The 21,117-nt window shown below is 38.2% G+C and overlaps 1 protein-coding gene across 3 annotated transcripts in view; it reads right to left on the reverse strand.

Annotated features, from left to right (window-relative positions):
• Positions 1–21,117, reverse strand: part of ESRRG (estrogen related receptor gamma) — a 612,201-nt gene that overhangs the window by 148,004 nt on the left and 443,080 nt on the right. For all 3 annotated transcript variants that reach the window (XM_087424360.1, XM_004439655.3, XM_087424359.1), the window contains one exon: positions 8,349–8,465. In XM_087424360.1, the coding sequence (XP_087280486.1) occupies positions 8,349–8,465 (117 nt within the window). The remainder of the gene's footprint in view (positions 1–8,348; positions 8,466–21,117) is intronic.

A 21,117-nucleotide genomic window follows, 5' to 3' on the forward strand; every position in this document is an offset into this window, starting at 1 on the left:
CCACCTCTATACTCCTACCATTTCTTCCACCCATAGATTTGCTAAACATTAGGACATTGCACATAGCTTAATTAGGTCAGCTCTATTAATCCAGGAGCCAGAGCAAAAAATAGGGTCTTCCTTTCTATAGAGTCTGGCCAGAGCAAAAAATAGGGTCTTCCCTTCTATAGAGTCTGGTAATTCTTGATGGATTTAGGATCATTTGTCAAGCCAAAGGATTTAAGTAGGGAATAGACGACATGACCCTTTTAAGGTACTGGAGATCCATCAAGGAATGAAAATAAAGATCATTTTAGATCCCCACACATTTTTAGTTTAACTTTTTTCCCTATCTAGAGACAGATACCAACTCAACTTGAAGAAAATGAATAGACCTAAACGAATGGTTCTAAGTAGTGTCTTAAACCTTGCCATTTTGACCTCCACAGCTCCTGATACACAATGTCTTCTTCAACTCACAATCAGCCAATACTCTAGCTGCTCGGTTATTCTGTAAAGACCTTTCCTGGACCAATCCCACCGTTATCTGTATCTTCAGTGGCCCCATCAAACCCCAGGTGAGAAACTTGGTCCCCTGAGATCAGAATACCCCTCTTTATGAATGTCACTTACACGTACACCTCAGGTACAAACCTCTTGTTAAACCCATAATCTCTGCTGCTTCCTGGGAGTGCCAGGACTCTTTCCCATTTCCTCCACCCCCAAATGAATATTTCAGGTCACTACAGGCCTGCTGTGCTGAGATTGTGGGCAATCAACCCAAGATTGGAACAAGAAAGTTCCCTTGTTTGGCCAAGGCTGCAACACACAGCTTGACAGAGATACAAAATAAGCCTGGGAATATGACCTACCCGACTTTTAATCCCATTGCCATTTTATCTGCAATGGCAACCTAGGTAAGTCACCAAAACTTTCTGAACCTTGGGCTCCTTCAGATTATCTGATTAACGATAATCTGACACCCAGGGCCCCACTTTTCTCTATTGGGTGAGGTTTTAGGTGATAATGAAGCCTTAATATCCTGTGCCCTTTCCACATTGAATGGCAATTTATTCCAAAGGCTGATTCCCAACCTCTGCTTTGACTTCATTCTCAACATGAGGACTCAAAATTCTACACATTTTTTTGAATTGCCTACCTGGAATCTTCGTGCTTCTATTTTTTACACTTTTACAAAGTGGGAAAAAATATTGAGCACCTCTATAGTAGAAACTTACTTTAAAGAAGTCAAATCAAATTTGAAAAGCAAATATTGTTATCAATAAAACATATAAATATGTTATTTGTTTCATTTTAATGACTCATTTTTCCCTAGAGGAAGTATTTAAAAGGCATTTAAAATTATATAAACTTGCTCTTCTCCTCTCCCAATATGTCAATATTTTTATTTTAAAAATGTAACTTCAAATAAGTCTGACTGTTAGCAATACAGCAATCTGTGATGAGATTTCAGATGCCCACAAAAATAAAACTCTACTGACTGCACTTCAATATATTGACAAGAGATAGCAAGAATTGAGAGGAAATATGAAGAAAAAGTTTTTCAAACATAGATAAAAATACATAATCAAGACTTCAGTTCCTAAGTATTTAAATGTCTCTTAATTGCTCTACTGTTCCTTCAACTCTCAATGCTGTTAACTTTGACAAAAATAACATACTTCTTGCTTTTCTAAAAAGATGAAAAGCATCTGAAGAATTATTCAGTTGAGACAAAATTAACAAAATAGCACAATTCACTAGCCACATCTATCAAATCATACTTCTTATTGTATTTTCAAACTTATGGATATAATCATCATCATCATAATTATAAGGATCTTTGTGTCATATATTGGGATAATGTTTCTGTGTAAATTATATCATTTTTTTAAACAAAATTTATGTAATTTTAGAATAGAAGAGATGGGCGAGGAAGTAGGCGAACTGCTCCCCTGCACATATGGAAATGGAGACAGAGTTGAATGGACTTGCCCCAAATCACAATTCTAGGTAGTGGAAAAATCAGAATTAAAAGCTAAAGCACAATATTTTGCCAGACACATGGGGAAAGCTCTCAGTTAATATTTATTGAGGTGTACTAAAACTTATTTCCATCCTCTGATTTTTTCCACTATTCTCTGATATGAAAATGTCCTCAGTAAAATTTAATGTACCTACGAGGTTAGTGGAATTCTTGTATTTCTTCTTGCACATTTAAAAATGTGCATGATTTGTCTATTTTCTTTGGTGGACAAAGGAATGAGTCCTCCTTTCTGAATCTACATCAGGAATTAAAGGCATTCTTCACCTATAATGTGGTTGGTAAAAACTTGTGCTTGGCTTGAAGTCCCTTATCCTTTTTTTACTGTTTTTATACTGTCGTCAATAGAAAACAATATATATTTTCCTTTTTATATTGTTCTTCCTTTTTATATTGTTGTCTCTCTTCACTTGACCTAAGGCCAGATATTAAAGACTAAATTTCCTCTTGAAATTTCTGAGGAAATTTTCACCTATTGAGTTGCTTCTATGAAAAGTTTGGAAAGGACCCCTAAGGCCATTAATATTACCAAAGAATAACAAATTTTACATGAATTTGTGCTAGTTTAGCAGGTCAATATGATATGATATCCAGATTCTAGCTCATAGCGTCTCCCGCCAACCATCTGCCAGACTCTGTGTCTATGTTAGCTTTCTTGCTTTTCACAAAAACCTCACAAGGTAAGTTATATCTTCCATCCCATATTTACAAATAAACAGGCTGAAATAAGTGAGTCCTAGAGGTTATATAAGTTGCCCCGGGTCCAGAAGATGGTAGAGACAGGACTTCAATCTAGATCCACCTGATGCTAAAGCTTGACCCTTACTGCCTCCAACAACAAGAGCTAATGTTGATCTGGTCTTTATTCTAGGTCACGTGGTATGCTGAGCACTTAACCTGCACTATCTTATCGGATATTCACAACAATACTTTATTTGCAAATATTATTATTGCTATCATCATTTTTCAGATGATAAAAAGGAAGGAAGATTAGAAAGGTTAAGTAATGCTTTTTTTAAAGGCAAAGTAAAAAGCACACTACCTTGGGATGAGATAACTAAACTTGCTCCATGCTGCCTTGATGCATCTACACTTTGGCATACAGGCTGACCTGGCCGGGGATTATAATGTTGTGCATAAATGTGTATCTATTGTTCTCATTTGCAAAAGTTAAAGAAAAATACTTGAGTTGCCTAAGGGGAAACCAGCATGCCAATAAACAGCAAAAAGCCCTTCAATCCTTTGATCAGTGAATTCTGTATCTAAATAAAATAATTATTTCTTTCATAAAGTGTCTCCGTTCGCCACTGATAGAGAGAAAACAGAACAGAATGTCCTACATAGCCTTTAAATGACCAAAGAGAGAGATCAAAATAAAAATAAATCTTGACCCGATTTATAGGTGCACCTTGATTAGTTCTTGTTTTTTCCTTCAAATGAGCAATACCTGAAAAAAATGAAAAGGGAGTGTTGAGCCCAGATATCTTGTAATAGATGGGTTTTCTCTGACATACAGTACGGTACAATGCTGAAAAAATGATACTGGCCCGTCATTCGTGAGGCTCACCAGCAAAGTAGAGCCCAGAAAGAGAGAAGGGGATTTTTTAGGATGCAAAATGGTACAACCACTTTGCACCATTTAGGATTTGAACAAACCATCATTTTTTTACCTGTACTTCTCAAAGTCTTGTTATGTTGTGGTATTTCATTGTTTTCTCTACACAACTGTTTCTTTGCTTCAACTGATAATTTTTTGATTCAAAAATTCTAATGTTAAAATCAAATGTTCATTCAGATATAATTCTGGTGCTGGCTAATGAGAAATTATATCTTATAAGAAACGTGAGGGCCAGCCCTGTGGCTTGGTGGTTAAGTGCGCGCGCTGCAATGCTGGTGGCCCAGCATTGATTTCATTGATTTCATTGATTTCGGATCCCGGGTGTGCATCGAGGCACCACTTCTCCATCCATCCTCAGGCCGAGTCCCACATACAGCAACTAGAAGGATGTGCAGCTATGACATACAACTATCTACTGGGGCTTTGGGGGGAAAAATTAAATAAATAAAATCTTTAAAAAAAAAAAAAAAAAAAAGAAACGTGAGGCAACTGGAATTGTTTACCCACTAAGTCATCACTTCCCTTTTGCTCCTCACATCGTGGGTAGAAATGCCAGTCAATAAAACTGAGGATTATTATTTTTAAAAGAGTAAGAGTCTCATTTTTCTATAAACCACCTTTTTAATGAAAACTTCTTCATTTCCCTCAGGCAGCACTTTATCTAAGATGTGTTTAGCCAGTTGAATAAAAATACCTGTTAAAGGAAAGAAGATTCCCATCAAAGCTGTTGAAATCTGATTTCATTTCAGATTCTAGAACTAATGTTGTTTTTTGTTTAAATAGATTTTGTCTGTCAATTTCCAGACCTGCTGTGCCACCAGCCTGTATGGACTGCTGTGGTCAACACGGGGGTTGTAGCAGCAAATTTTATTATGAACTGGTAATTGAATTGAACAGGTTTACATTTGAATAGATTTACTACATCATGATCTCTGACATGCTACATGGGACCGAAATCCCTCTCCATCCATAAAGATACATTTAAGACGTTATCATTCTCTTCAGGCTGAGAAGGCAAGTCTTGAGCCAAGGAGATGGCCAAGTATAATTGTGTATTTATATGCAGGGTGTAATGCTATATTTCACTGCATTTTTTTTTAAGTTCAAAGAAAAAGAATATTCTATATTTACTTAAAACCATTCCATCCTTTCTAGTGGGGGGGATAAGCTTAGAGAACTGACATTTTCCCATCCAAGTGGGCATAAGGAAGTAAAGGAAAATAAATTATTATTTGAGTGTATCAGCAACAGCAGCAATTCCCTTGAAAACAGACCCTCTAAAGGCTTGATAACAGCAACTGAAGAGGTGTGAATTACAGATAAGCATAGTCCCACTCACTTTCACCAACAATGTTTAATTAAACACAGTTCACACTTCTTCAGTCACTCTAACCACCCTTCAGGGTTGCTCTTGCTTGAAAATCACAATGGGGAAAATTATTTAGTGGATATTTTTTCTACTTCTTCCTTAAACCCGGTAGCACAAACGGTTGAGTAAATTACAGCAGTGAAATCAAACTGATCAAAAAAATTCTATCTACCTGGACATGGAGGCATAGCTCCACGCACTTTAGTTTTTGAAATAAAATCCAAATCTAGGATACATGACTTCAAAGGTTTTTTTTTCTTTCTTTTTTTTTTTTTTTTAGTGAGGAAGATTAGGCCTGAGCTAACATCCGATGCCAATCCTCCTCTTTTTGCTGAGGAAGATTGGCCCTGGGCTAACATCCGTGCCCATCTTCCTCTACTTTATATGGGACACTGCCACAGCATGGCTTGAGAAGCGGTGTGTTGGTGCGTGCCCGGAATCCGAACCCGAGAACCCCAGGCCGCTGAAGCGGAGCGTGTGCACTTAACCACGTGGCTGGCCCCCAAAGTTTTAATTGAGATATTTATATCATTTAAAAAAATTGATTTTCTTTTGAAAAATAATGAGTCCTCAACTACCAACTCTTAATTAAGCCTTTTTGAGCACAAATTTAGTTTGAGTCTCTACAGCTCAACTAAGTGGCAATATGAAGACCAAAAATTGACTGTCAATAACTGATGATTATTATCGCTTATATTCTGAAATACATTTTGTTTGTTATTCTGCTCTAGGGTTTAAGGCAATTACTAAGATCGAAAAAGTTTTCCACCTCGAAAAAGTAACCCTCGGGGGGCGGGCCCGGTGGCGTAGTGGTTCAAACTGTACTTTTGGCATTTTTCATATAAGCTTTCTCTAGCAAGAGCAACCATATGGGCCTTTGTCGCTGTTGCATCATCAGAGCCTAGAATAGTGCCTGGTACCTGGGAAGAACTTAATAACTATTTAGCAAATGGATTGTAAATGTAAAACATAACTGTGAAAAATCCTAACAGCACCAAAGACGGTATGGTGAAAAGGGGAAGATTACCCCATCCTCACTTTTATTCACCAGTGTAACACCATCACCAATCTTTATCCTTCCTTCCACGGCTCTATGCACATACCATTGCACTGTATATCTGCTGCCTTCCATTCTTTCTCCTTTCTCTCTCTCTCTCTATATATAGATACACACACACACACACATATATATATAATGTTTTTTTTTTTTTTTTTTGCTGAGGAAGATTTGCCCTGAAATAACATCCGTGCCCATCTCCCTCTATTTTGAATGTGGGAGGCCCACCACAGCATGGCTTGATGAGTGGTATGTAGGTCTGTGCCTGGCATCCAAACTTGAGAACCCCGGGCAGCCAAAGGGGAGTAGGCAAACTTGAGAGCTTGTTTGGAGGTTCCAGCAGGGGCGCACAGCTACTCGTATACCCTTGACGGGAGAACGGTCCTCCTCTATCGGGGAAGGTCGTCCTCTTCGACCCAGCATGCAGCTTCGCGAGGGACGCACATGGAGCGGTGAGGGAGGAAGGGGACACCCGCCTAGCCAGCCAGATCAACCAAATCAACCCTGGCGATAAATGGGGTGACAGATGTCCCGGCCAGATCGCCCTCATATCTGGAGCAGGCAAACTTAATCACTACACCATGGGGCTGGCCCCCCTCTCTCTCTACTTTTTAAATATAAATTATTATAAAAATTTTTATTTAATATAAATTTAATATAAACATATATTTTATATAAAAATATACTTATATATAAATTGAATCATACAACTTAGCAATTTGTTTTTTATTTTATTACTTGGCAATTTTTCTTGGTCATCTTTTCATAAGGCTTTAATTATAAAGTTATACGCTTATTTGTTTACAGCTCTTATCAAATGGAAAATGAGAAGAATTTGAGAGAGTCTTCTTTGTTCCTAGTCAAGGGACGAGTTACTTCTTAGCGGACAAGACGCAGAGAAAGACAGCATGAATTCCACGTACCCAAATATAATCTGATCCACTCATCTTCTTATAACATTGTTCACAGTAAAAATCTTAGAATAAGAGCAAACCAGGAAGAATTATCAGATTTAGCAATGCCACACCTAACTGAAACTCAGGTTCTTTCTGGAGGAATAAAACACTGGGATCTATCTGGGTTTAGAAGTTAAAAAAACACGTGATCTCCGGTAACAACAAAATGTACCAACTCACAGCGCTGACCCCATGGACAAGAATATTCTATGACTTAACAGCTATACTTTTCAATATTTTATTTAGCTAATTTTCTTTCAAACTTCAATTACGACGTTTTTACTTTGCTACTTTATAAAACTACCATATCTGTTTTAAACTCTGGCAAATTTTTGGAAGAGAAGGAAACAGTAAAATCTAAAGGCAGGATGTAATATACACATCTACAAAAGCACAGACATGTACAGAGATACATTAAAAACAAAAAACTAAACTAAATCTAGGCCTTCCAGAGAAAAGAACAATTTCTCCCTATCTCCTAGCTAAAATATTAGTTTTACTAGACATGTTGAAATACACAAATATTTCAGCACCTTTGATATCGATGGAGGAGTTGAGTGAATTCTAGAATCTGACTATGTGGGTTCCGTTCCTGGCTCCCCCACTTGTTAGCTGGGTGAACTTAAGCAATTTGTTTAGCACAGAATACATGTCCATTGTTACTATTTGGTATTTGTGGCTGTTATCCCCAACTGAAAGTAAATGGAAAACAATTTTAATATCATTATTACAAGCTCTTTATAATAGAAAATAAGTCCAAAAGATAAGATTAGGAAAAAATAGAGTGCTTTAAACCTAAGATTAATTAAAACAATGGTAGCTATATGAAGTGATATATATGTTAATTAGCTGGATTATGACGATTATTTGACAATAGATATGTATATCAAAACATTGAGTCATACATTTTAAACAAATACAATTTTTAGTTGCCAATTATGCCTCAGTAGAGATGGGAGGAATCTCTCTGTGAACCAAGTAATGAGAAGAAAAGCAAAAAGACAATGACAGTAGCATCTTGGCTGTCCTTCATCCTTTGCCTTCTGCAAATTGTGCAGATGAAAAGACCAGAACTGCCAAGCATACCTGGTGGGTTTAGCTGTACATCAGACGTGTCCTACCTTGTCCCTTCCTGTCGATGTCAAGCAGTTAGCCACGAGGTATCAGAAAGTTCAGGTGTAAAGAAGGAGTATTCTGCCATTAGATTCAGGGTACTTACTGTTGCCCCATTTTTTCCTGGTTTCTCTAACATTTTTGTGATTCTCTGCACACGCCCTCCCCCCATTCCCCACCCAACGCACAGAGCCACTGGCAAAGTGCCTTACCTTCCTTCAGCATGCCCACTTTCAAACACTTCATGAAGCGGCAAGCCTGGCAGGATTTACGTCTGCGCTTCGTGATTTCACATTCATTCGTGGCAGGGCAGCTATATTCTATATTACCTAAAACATAGAGTTAGAAGAAAAGAAGCTGTTAGATTTGCAAGATCCAGGAAATATTAGCATCTCCAGGCAATGCCAACTCTGTTACTGCTGCCCCCTTCCCTCAAAAAAAAAAGTCACGTGGGATTCATGAGGATGTTGCACATGTCATGAAGCGGATGCTCTGCTGTCACCACTGAAGATGCATTGAACAAGACGACGACGTAGGGTAAAGCTTTTCAAAAGAGAGTTTAAGATTAGCCTTTAAAACGTTATGCTTAGTCCACCCACACAAAGTAACAGTCTTTCAGAATCTTAGGATCCAAAAGAAATTTCAAAGCAGACTATTTCCATAAAAACATAAACAGCAAAACTGTATTCTTGTATCGTCCACCTTGGATGTCTTTTGGCTACGAATGCTCTGATGCATCAGCCTTATTGTCTTTCTGACACTGAAGAGTATAAACCTCACTGTGCAAAACAATCAGCAGGCTAATTTGGGACCTGGCAGTAAGCTCCTAGAGGGCAGGAACTGAAGTTACATGGTTCTTCCTACCACACTTACCAGAGCCTTACAGCAGAATTCTATGCGTGGTGAATGCTTACTGATGATGATGAAAATGATGATCATGTTTGTTACATTACCTGCATAATGAATGCTAAACACTCCAGCTCCATGGAAGTGTTATAAATAAGAACAAATTGCTATGAAATTATACTTTTAATATTAGAGTTTACATTATTTATGGTAGTACATGAACATTTTACATAAGGATGTAGCCAGAAGAAGATCCAAACTTCAACTCAAAATTTTTTCAATGAGCACCCATGACAGTGTGTGGGATGTGCTCTGGGGCTGCCTACAGCTTTGTAAAGAAGCTGCCTTTAAAATAAAGCCTCTCTCCCCTATCAGCTCTGTCACATAGTGCTTGGAGGTCTTTCGTTACTTCCTAACCCTTTCCCCTTGTGATTAAGTGCATTAGTATCTTAATGAAAATGCATTCTGTTTATTGCCCTCTTGGGAAGGAGGAGGTCATCACACCAAATGCATAAATTGTCATCAGAGACGGTCCGAGCATAATTGCAATTTTGCTGCTCCATATTTGTAACACTCAGGGTCCGTCCAAGTCCCCTGGAACATACGCAGATTCTGGTAATTAGCATAGAGTCTGCCTGGGACCACAGCATTGATGAAATATTTCAGAGTTAATCACACTTTGTAAACACTGATTTATATTGACTACCTTTCTCCAGACTGATGTCTCCTCATTAAATACCACATTAGTGGATTGCAGGATTGTACAAAGACTCCACTACTAAGCAACTGCTAATTCAACAGGAAGTAATACCTAACTGCTTATAACTACTGAAAATTGGTTGAGTATGCACAACTAAAACAAAAAAAAAAGCTGTGCATTATAAAACTTGAGATAAGCCTAGCAAAATTGTTTGACTAAATTCGCATTCTAATTCAGGGCATTTATAATAATAAAAGCAACTACTTTTTAACATAAGAGGTTAAATCACAAGAGTAATATTAATTGCATCAAGAGAAGCACACACCATCACCTTCTTCAGAGATATTACTGATGCTATATTCAGAAAACCAAGGATAAGTCAAAGGAACCAGACTGGCTGGGTCATGTCTGAGAATAAAAGAATTTGGAATCTGAACTTTCGATGAACCATATTTCACTGCAGAGTTTCTTTAACCATCACTGAAAATTTATTTTGCAGCAGGAGAGTGTTGCTAGTAATTTCCTAGGGGTTAATTAGTATTCTACAACCAAATCCTTCCACTCCACATGGCTCTCCTCAAACTTATTTTATTTTTTTATTTTTCAGTGAGGAAGATTTGCCCTGAGCTAACGTCTGTGCCAATCTTGCTCTATTTGGTATGTGGGACGCTGCCACAGCATGGTTTGATGAGCGGTGTGTATGTCTGGGCCCAGGATCTGAACCCGCGAACCCTGGGCCACCAAAGCGGTGGGCACGAGCTTAATCACTAAGCCACTGGGCTGGCCCCTCCTTATACTTATTTAAAAAGAAACTCAGGTTTCTGCTTTCTTAGGAAGAGCTAAACAATGATGAGTTAGAAAGAAAAAAATGTTTTCCAAACAGCGTTTCTTTCCCTTTTTTGTTCCTGAAAAGTCCATAACGAAGTCATATCTTGTTCACTTTTTAGTATCAAGGCATGAGCACTAGTCCCACACTTTTAACCTAGTGCTGGAAACTTCTACCAGGATGACCCACCATCACACACATAAGATAATCATCTTTCCTTTCAAACTAGTTCCTCCTCCTCTTTGAAAATTATATCCTCACTCATCACAACAACGCACTTCTGACAGGAAGCTAAGTCAGTATGTGTGAGCCCACACCTGGACATGGCAGTTATCTCCTAACTGGGCGTTCTGTCTCCTCTAATCCATGCTGCATACCACTATCCTAGACCTCTTCCAATGACTGCTTTGATCGTGTCGCTGCCCTAATTAAAAAAAATAAAAAATCAATGGAATCCTATGGTTTCCTGAATTAAATATAAAACATTAGACTAGAAAACAAAATCCCCGCCCCAATCTAACTCTCACCTACTTTTCCAGCAATATTACAATCATTACGTTATATGAACTTTCAGAGGCAGCCAAGTCCATATATTCATTTTTTGCTGTGTCCTTCAGACTTCCCTCTGAGAATGATCTCTCTCTGACCCTCTTTCCTTCTTAAAATTACTTCCAAGGCTCAGTGTTCAACTCAAATTCCACTCAAATCTTGCATGAAAGCTTCTCAGACCATCCTAGCGGAAAATGATTTCTTGGTTCTCATATCTTTTCAGGAACCCCCATCATACACAGACATGCCAGATTTTGTTACCCTTTTCACATGCATATGACCCATTAGATGGTAAGATCCTGGAGGCAAGGACCATTTCTTATGCCATACAGAAATCCCCCACCAAAAAGTAGTATATATGTAAAATAATGCACTTAGAATTACTTAATATTTTCTTGATATCTCAAGGTCATTTTTATGAACATCAATTATGGTGCATTACTATTCTCGAGGTCGAGTGAGCTGGATGGCCCATTAGGAAGCAATATTAGGAACACTGGGAAAACCGCTCCACAAATTAAAAATAGTAGAAGAAAATCTAGTTAATTTTTGAAAATCTTGAAAGGTAGCTTTGACAAAAAAATGCATGGCAAAACAGGGAGCAATCATCAAGGGGAAAATGAGAAAAATACAAAGGCTTCTGGGGAGTAAAGTGTGAAAAGAAAAAAAAACTATAAGAGGCTTTAAAGGAAATAAAAGTGCATCTTGATATAAATAGGACAAGAATAAAAGAAAGAGAAAATATGAAAATACAGACAGATGGCACTAAAAGAGTTATTTAATTTTATCTTATTATAATACCTATTATTATTTACAAAATAGGTGGTCTAAGATTTGGAGCCACATTGGAGAAAATATTTAGGAGTCACTCAATAACAGTAGCTAAATCTATGAATGACCCTTCTATGAATGATTGAGTAAAGATTTTTAAATTTCTTCAAAAAACAGAAAGGAAATTGTCAAATTGCCACAGGAGAGTTTTAGAGCACATATAAAAAAGTACTCTAAGTTCCCTTTCTAACCATTACATTCCATAATTCTTCAATGACAAAGAGAAATGTAGAGGCAGAGAAATTTTTAATAGTGCCTTAGAATGAATCCTTGAGGGAGGAGCTCTGTCTTATTCATTTCTGAATTCTCAGTGCTCATCAAGGAGCCTGCAATTCTGTATCAGGCGCAGAGTTGAGATAGAAAGATGTAGTTTCTGTTCTTGAGGAGTCTATAATCTTACAGAGGAGACAAGACATGTAAACAAATAACAACACAACTTAGTGTGTGGTGCAGTGGTTCTGTATTCTGTAATACCATGAAGGTGCACACACACACATTCCCACAAACGCAAGGATTACCCTTAGGAAAGTCAGTGAATTCTTCACATAGGAGCAAAAGCTTGAATTATGCCAGGAACAATGAATAGATGACTATCTTGGGGTAAAGGAATCTTCCCAAAGCCATAGGACACACAACATTTTTGTAAAACTGTGAATGGATAGAAAATATAGTGGTCCTGATTGTTTTCATAAATGAGATCTTTTCAGCTAAGTGTATAGAAATTGTTTATGATGAATCAGGTATCTTTCAGCCAAATCTCCTCTTTCAATAAATTCGTCTTGTATATGGATGATAACCTTGATTTCACTAAGTAACACTGGTTTATATCTTGAAAAACAAATCAACATCACTCTAAAGAACGTATTTGCTGGAGGGAAACCTCTCTAATTTCCAAGCCCTCCCATTGAGTTACCTAGTTCATCGTTGCTGGCTATGATCACCCGCCCAACAGTCTTTGATCCATGTTAGAGTCTACAAAGATTCTGCCCTTGAAAAACCTTCCCTGGTGCTTTTTCTAGTCAATAAAGGAAGCATTTTATCCTAAAAATGTGCTGCCCCAAACACCTGGGTAACAATGTTACATCTATTTTGGTAATGGCTCAAAGACGTTACTCCCAGTAGACCATATGATCTCTATGGGGCACTTGTTTTCCACTAATTCACGAAAAGTGAAAACTAGACAAAAATGTTTCCAGTAGCAACCGAGGTTACCTGGAATGTTAATGCTGGACAGTCATTCAGGAGGATGCAGAAGTTATTGTACACAGTCTAGGATCCTCATTTCAGACACGGAGTTTTCTTGGATTATAGCTTGTGATTTTCTGGGACACATTTGTTAGATGGCACCAGGGACTGAATTGGGCAGCTACTGATGACACGACTGGAATTTTCCCAGTTTTGTCAATAGCTGGGGAAGTGTGCTCTGTTGCAGAGGGAACCAAATCAACATGGAAGCTCTGGGTTTTTAAACTAGGCTGACAAGAATGATAGAGCAATTTATAATATCTCCTGGCGGCTTTTCAGAAAGTCCTGGGCTCTGATTACTTATTTCAGAGTCTTTTGTACAATTAGTTTGCAGGCAATATAATTTTCTCACTTACTGCTTAATAGAATCTTGCAGCTAGCTGGCGGATAGAATAACAGGGTGTATGTAAAACTCCAGCCTGGAGTGCCAGTGGATAATTTGTATATTCCTTTCAGTCACTTAATGGACTTTTACAGTTTGGCAGTGAAAAGGCTGAATGATGTAAATTAGCATGGCATCTCAAAATAAAAATATATGTCAAATCTTTACTCGCAACTCGCATCGCTCGCACACAGTAATGATGCATTTGGCTTTATGTAGTTCCTGAGAGTTGCCCTCTTTTTCATACATACAGACATCATAATTGTAAAACTAATTTGAAAGCATCTGTATATTTCCCTCAATTGTTTTAATTTTATTAACAGAACCAAATGGCTTGAGATGACCCACAGGGCATTCCAAGTGGGGTTTATCCAATTGTTTTCCAACATTAAGTGATTTAAAAATAATGGGATTTGCCTCAGTACACAATTACAGAGCATTAAAACCACGCAGGCAATAATCTGTAGTATTTTTGTTTTAAGTGCCCAAAAACATAAAAAAACAAAGAAAGAAAACCCTCTCTTTGTTGTAGAGTAGTAAAGGGTTTTCCATACAGCGACACAACTTTCCTTTCTTTTCTTTTCTTTCTTGTTTTTAATGCTCCTTTGTTTCTAGCTACTTTCTGCTCATTCCACCCGAAAAAGAAAATAATACTATCTATAGCTGGGACTACATAATATGGAATAATAATTTATTACACATCTGTAGCAAAAAAGTCATAATCCTATCAATGTGCATATAAGTTAAGGGTGCTATTTTTTTTTCCAAAAAATACACTCCAAGTTAGACTTCAAAATAAGTTACCTAGGGACACAATACCTGTTCCCAAGGGATTGCTCTGAACACTTTTTGCAGCTTCCTTTAGAAATGCCACTGCAGTCACTTTACAAGCTATGGGGGGAGGGAGGGTGGGGGAGGAAGAAATCAAATTATATTTCATTCATATTCACTCAAAACAGGCCTCCCTATCACAAGACGTGATGCCAAATGATTTTTGTCCATTATTAAATTTTAAGTCTACCTTCAAATTTCAAAGATCTTCAGATCACTGAAAATATTTCAAGAATCTGCCTCAAGCTCTAACAGAGGATGCTCAAAAATATTACAAGGAATGGCAGTGCCAGACGACTAAAGGGACCCCAAACCACTGCAAAGTGGAGGTTGTAGCACATTGAGGTGGTGGGAGGAAACGAGCGTCCGATCAGGTTAATAGTCACATCCAGTTCTTATCAAAGCAATTTCATACGTAGGGTTAGCCAAAGTCTCACGGTCTTTGCCTTTCTGCTGTCCCTCTACCCCCTAAAAAACGAGGTGGGAGACAGGTGGGTATAGAAAAGGTCTTTTGATATTTGGTTCTTTAAGGTTCTACAGGATTAAATTCTGATAACAAACACAGTATATAAGAGCCATGATAGTAGGTTGGCACAAAGTGCTGCATTTTCACAGTGATGCTCAGGCCTAGCTCCCAAATGGGAATTGATGATGCTTTACTTTTAAGGACAAAAGATCAGAAAGAAACCCACAAGCAGCCAGGCTTATAAACCCTGAGCAATGTCCAGTGACTGGAGACTGAGACCACACACTCTGGTTTCATCCTCCAGTGAACTGTGTTGGGAACGTCACCGAGCCTCAGTGGGCACCAGCATCGACCACTTCTCTGTATGGTATATCTAATCACAAGAATATATTTCCCCATTGTATTGAATAAAAAATGGTTTAGCAGGAAAACAATGCTATAAAATGGGGTTAAATTACTTAGACAATTTTTTTCCAGTTGTTTAAACTGGAAAGACATATCCTGCCTCAGTTTCCCCCAAATTTGTGAATATGGCCATTCCTTTATTGCTTTAATTCCGCAACAATTAACTCAACACTAGGCACTGTGCACGTTCAAGTCCAAGAAAAGGTGGAAACAATTCTTGTATGCCCATTGTATGTCCATCCTTAGCATCCTGCCTTCTTATGGGTCAGGAAAACATCTGAGGATGAATGAGTGAGCGCAGAGGAGGAGGGAAGGGGGAGGAAGGTATAGCAGACCTAGGTCTAAACTCCAGCTCTGCCGTTTATGAGCTGTGTAAACTTGAACTGTTACTTTACTTGTATTACTCTCAGTTTGCTAAATTACAGAAGAGGAAAATTCATATCTGCTTTATAACACTGCAAGCATAACATGAAATAGATGTATTAAAACCACATATGGTTTTGATCTCCCTTCTAAGAAGAAAGGAGAGAAATATTGTAAGATTCCATTGGTTATTAAATACTTTGACTCTAAGACCTAAATCTGGAGTTTGGGAATAGTATAAAAACAACCTTCCTCGGATTTATGCAACGGTGTGAAAATGAATATGCCATTCACCCAGAGAAGTTGAAAGAGGATTTTGCCTTGCCAACCACTACAGCACATATAGTTATATTTTACAGATACTAAGAGGAGAGGAAGAAGTATAATAATTCAAGCTATTTTTTTTAAGTACCAAATTGTCTAAGAAGTGAATTTCCAAGACATCAACCACATCTTCTCGTGAACATTTCCTGTTACCACAGTGGAGTTCATAAACTGCCTATCACTGGGTGTAATCTGATTATAATTGAAGGTAAAGTATTTGCAAAACTCTTCAAAATCTCAACCCAGTCGTATCTCTTGCTACAGTCCTAGGTCAATCTCTACCCCTATCCCAACCGCCTTGTCTGACTCCCACGCTGAATTACTCCAAGTTCCTAGAAAGCAGCATTGTCTTTCCTGGTCATCCTCCTCATGTGTTTCTTTTATCATTTCTTCAATAAAGCTCTCCCACAAGACGGAGCTAGGGGTCCCTAGGGGCTGTAACTAGTTCATCTCACACTTATCTTCAGGTGAGTCCCTCTCTTAGCACTGAACATACTTTATTATATGTGTCTATTGAATTGCCCATCTCCTGTCCCAACTGCATACTCCTTGAGGGCAAGGACTTACTCCCCTGAGAGCCTTCTGTGTCCAAGAGAATTTCTAGTCAAGCCATAGGAAATACTCACTATCTGTCAACTTGATTTTTAGCAATCCTATTCCTTATTCCATCATTTTAATGGTTAACCCCAAATTATTCATTAAAAAAAAAAACCTAAGTATAATCAATTGGACAGAATAAAACTGACCGCAATCTACCAATAATATATCATTTGGCCTAAAGCAACACAGATGTATAGGATATTAGACTTCAAAGAGATCCTAAATTCCAGTTGGTTCAGCGCCCTCATTTTACGCAGACCACAGAGATATGAATATGTACTGACCTACCTATGATCACCTGACCTTCTTTACAAGGATAAGGGTGAGTTCATTGCAGAAAAAAGACTAAAACTCAAATATTCTGACATCCAGTCCAATGCTCCCTAAATGCACCCATTAAAACTGACATTGGAATACCTATAATAAACACTAAGAGTGCCAGGCACTCCTCTCTGTGCTTTACATACATGAACCCCCATTTTGCAGATGAGAGAATTAAGACACAGAGAAAAGAGGTAACATACCCAGAATCACATAGCTAATAAGTGCCAGAGCCAGGATTTAAACCCAGGCACTCCAGCTCCAAAGTCTATGCTCATAACTATGATGCAATGCTGCCTGACTCTCATCTTTTATAAGTAATTAATTGAGTGTCTTTTGGAATAGAAATAAAAAATGAAATTCTATCTTCCGAGAGGGTGTTTTGTGTAGCTGTTGTTGTTGCTATTGTTGCTGGTTGGAAAGGAAATTTTGATGCCCGGGAGGGATAGGATGAGGGTGGATCTTGGCATTGTCTTTTGCTGTTGTCAGGCTTATGGGGCAAGGGCAGCTGTGGCAGAGGATAGGGTTGCTTTTAGAGAATGGAATCTCTCAACACCTCCCAAAGAAATCCCTCAACTTGTCTCTGTACCACTCTGGTTTGTGACCAGTTTAATTCCACAGAAACCAAACAGACCACGTCACCAAAGCAACAGGTGTCAAGTTGTAAACAATGCATTTTAAAGATCCCAAATAATGCTATTGTTCATGATGGGGGGGGGTGTTAATCTATAATCAGGACGGCGTGTTCTGAAATACATTTAAAAGAGAATAATAAGAATATCATAAAAATACACTCATTGATGAAAACGATGGAGAATATCAATATCTCTCACCCACAGTGTGCAAAAATTCAATGTTTTCCACTTCCACGTGATGTTATCTTCTTGGGAGAGGCAACTGTTCTCCTGCAGTATGGAACGCATCCCCTACATGATGTGTACAGCCACTTCATCTTAGTTTTTAAGCTTCTGTAGTGTAGGGGTGGGGTCACAGAAGTCTTCGTAAAAGAGCTCAAAAATGACACCGCCACAAGAAAGCCATTGTATCTGAGCTCATCATAACCCCCAAATCTGCTATGCTCAGTATCCAACATCAACTTTTATATGTTCTTTCTCTATCTACAAATTTTAAACAACCTTGATAGAGTCAGCCTCTCTCTCTTTTAAAACAGAAAACTAAAAAGAAAGGTTTGTTAATAAAATACTCTTGGTGAAAGAAAGCGATGCTAAGTAAGTCTTATGCATCCACTATCTTTCAATGGAAAACGTTTCAATGTCTACATTTTGCAGTGGCAGTTACCAATGGTACAGTGAGTCCATACGACAAGTGTGCAGGCATTTGGATCCTACCCCATGTGACCAAAGCAAATGACTCAAATAGGAACTTGACTTCATACCAATCTTGAGATTTTCCTTGTACCTTTAACAGGTGAAAGCAAGCACATCCTTTGCCAATAGTGTCCCTAAGTGCTTCTGTTCTTGAATGCTATCAATGTGCCCAGAACTTTGTCACAAAAGAGACGTTGGGGGGCCGGCCCAGTGGCGTAGTGGTTAAGTTCGAGTGCTCTGCTTTGGTGGCCCAGGGTTTGCAGGTTCGAATCCCAGGCATGGACCGATGCCCTGCTCATCAAGCCATGCTGTGTCCCACATACAAAATGGAGGAAGATGGGCACAGATGTTAGCTCAGGGCCAATGTTCCTCACCAAAAAAACAAAAAGAGACATTGGTGTTAGATTCTTCCTTCAAGATCAAGTTCAGGTATTCAACAGGTATCTATATGCATCCTCCAAAGTTGGTACAGATTTTGGGAAATCTTGCTTGATACAAGTGATGGTAACTGATGTCTACTTAAACTGTAGGAGGTGGTGTAAGAGCAATTACCAACAAGATGCTGGAATCAAATTGGCTTCAAGTCCTGGTCCTACCCTTTGCTGTGTGACTTGGAGAAAACATTTAAATTTGAAGTTACTTTCTTTGTGAATGAAATGGAGATGGGTTCTAACAACTGATACCTTACAGGGTTGCTGTGAAAATCAAATGAGACCGTGGTATTTAAGGTACCCAGCAGAGTGCCTGACACAGAGTGAGCACTGATTATCGACAATAATGACAACATTGTAACTATACTCGGGGGAGGGATTCAGGATGCAGAAGAGCTAAGAGGGACTTGAGAAGGCAGAGAATTCCTTCTGGTCTGGTGCTAGTAAGCCAAAAGGCTAGTAGGCACAGTAGGCCTGTTAAATCAACAGGCACATTATAAGAAGTACAAGCAAACAAACATTGAAGAAAGAGGAATTACTAATTACCCCAAGGGTCAGGAACTCAGATAGGGCTGCCAGCTGGATTGAGAATAAAACAGAGAAAGTCCAAGAGCTAGGAAAACTCCAAACGTGTAGTGTTTGTGCCTGAAGATTTTCCTCTCTAAAATGAAACCCGTGCGCCTAAACTGTCAGCTGTGATAGGGATTGCAGAAAAGTGCCCGGCATTTCCTCAGGGAGGAAGAGTACAGAGGAAAAGTTAGCCAGGGAAGGTGGGGAGTTTCCTGTTTGGTGAAAGTCCAGGGGAGGTAGAAGGGATGCCTCGCTCTCTCCTCCTGGAAACTTGTTTAACTCTTGCTCCTTCATATAATAGCAGGGGTCCACAAGCTTTCTCTTCAAGGCCTACAGTGTAAATATTTCAGCTCTGCAGGTCCTTCAGTCTCTGCTGCGACCCCTCAGCTCTCCTGCAGAAGCACAAAAGCAGCCACAGACGATACAAGAATGGGCGTGGCTGTGTTCCAATAAAACTTTCTTTAGCAAAATGGATTTGGCCCCCGGGGCCTTGGTTTACTGATCCCTGATCTAAAACATATGGACAAAAGATTGCAATGATAAGAAATACTTCACAATCTATTATTCATTATTTCCATTCTTGTTCACAACCCTGTAAAGTAGCTTCCCACAAGTTAAGTACAGCTATTAGAAAAAGAAGTCTTAGTAAATTGATAAGAAGAATTCAATGGAAGAATGAGTTGGAGAGCTTTTGCTTTAAATATTTACAACATTCGAAATCGTTCTCCATATAAAACATAGTCTGAAGACTCTGGGGAACAGTGAGGGTGTTCCAGAAGCAAGGAGGTACCTTGGGAATAGTGAAGATGTTTTGGAGGTGGTAGGAAAAAAAAAGATGAAATCGAGGACAAAATCTTGGGCTAGATTCATTCTTTTGAAGCTTCTTGTACTTGCCTCTGATCTTCCTCAACTGGAAACTATGTTAATAGTATGCCCTGAAAAAAGGGATATCAGAATGCAGATTTTGGGTGTACTTTCTGATTCACTCTAAAGGTACAGTCAGATTTCAAGCTCTAAATTCTAAATGAATCAAGATTTCCTTGTCCTAAATTCTCTTCTTTCTAGTATTACTCAGTGATGCCCTATAAAAAAGTATATAAAAATGTGGTTGTTTCTTTAAGCTTGTTCAAACCAAAATAAAACAAGATTTAATCCCAAAGAATGTAATTTTTTTCTTTAAAAATACAGATACATTCATATAATCATGGTTTTTTTCCTCCCTCCTTCTGACTAGTACTCATCATAAGAAAAAAAAAATAAATCAATTCTGAGCTGTCCTCAATCGTGGTCACAAAGTTTATGCAAATGGACAATCATCGTCACATCAAAACAGGAAGAAAAATAAGCATTTTTCCTCCTGAAATCAAGAATTTAAGAGTCTGGGAAGTATTATCAGTGGTGTGTGTGGAGGTACATTTTTAGGATCAATTGAAGACTAACAACTAAAAATCGAGTGGTGAAATGAGTGTCAGCAGATAAAAATTCAGAAAACTGAGACAGAAAACTGATAGAGTGGGACTGAAGAGTTGAACTCTTAAACCATATTTAGGGCGTTTCTGAAAATGAATTATAAAAAATTAGATATTTTTAAGACTCACTTCTGACTGCCTCCTTTTTAAAAACCTTCAATATCATCTCATCATAACTGTGGGAATATTCTTAATTCCCCATTCTTATTTTATTTTAACAACTTAATGGAAAATTTTGCCCATAGACTAAAATCTCTCAAGAAAAATTCAGTCTAAAATTATTCAATGCTTTCAAAGCTTTTAAAATATACAAGGCAGGGTAATGAGGAGTTAAGAGATCAGGCTCTGGGTTCAGACGGTCTGAGACCCAGTCGTGTTTGGGCAATTACTTCTTTGTGCCTCAAGTTCCACATCTATAAATAAGATAGTATAATAATATTATAATAGTAGTATCTACTTCACTGAGAGGATGGAAGAATTAAATAAGATAATTA

The sequence above is a fragment of the Ceratotherium simum genome, chromosome 36 (assembly GCF_057802395.1).
Source record: "Ceratotherium simum simum isolate JZ-2026a chromosome 36, ASM5780239v1, whole genome shotgun sequence".
NCBI lineage: Eukaryota > Metazoa > Chordata > Mammalia > Perissodactyla > Rhinocerotidae > Ceratotherium > Ceratotherium simum.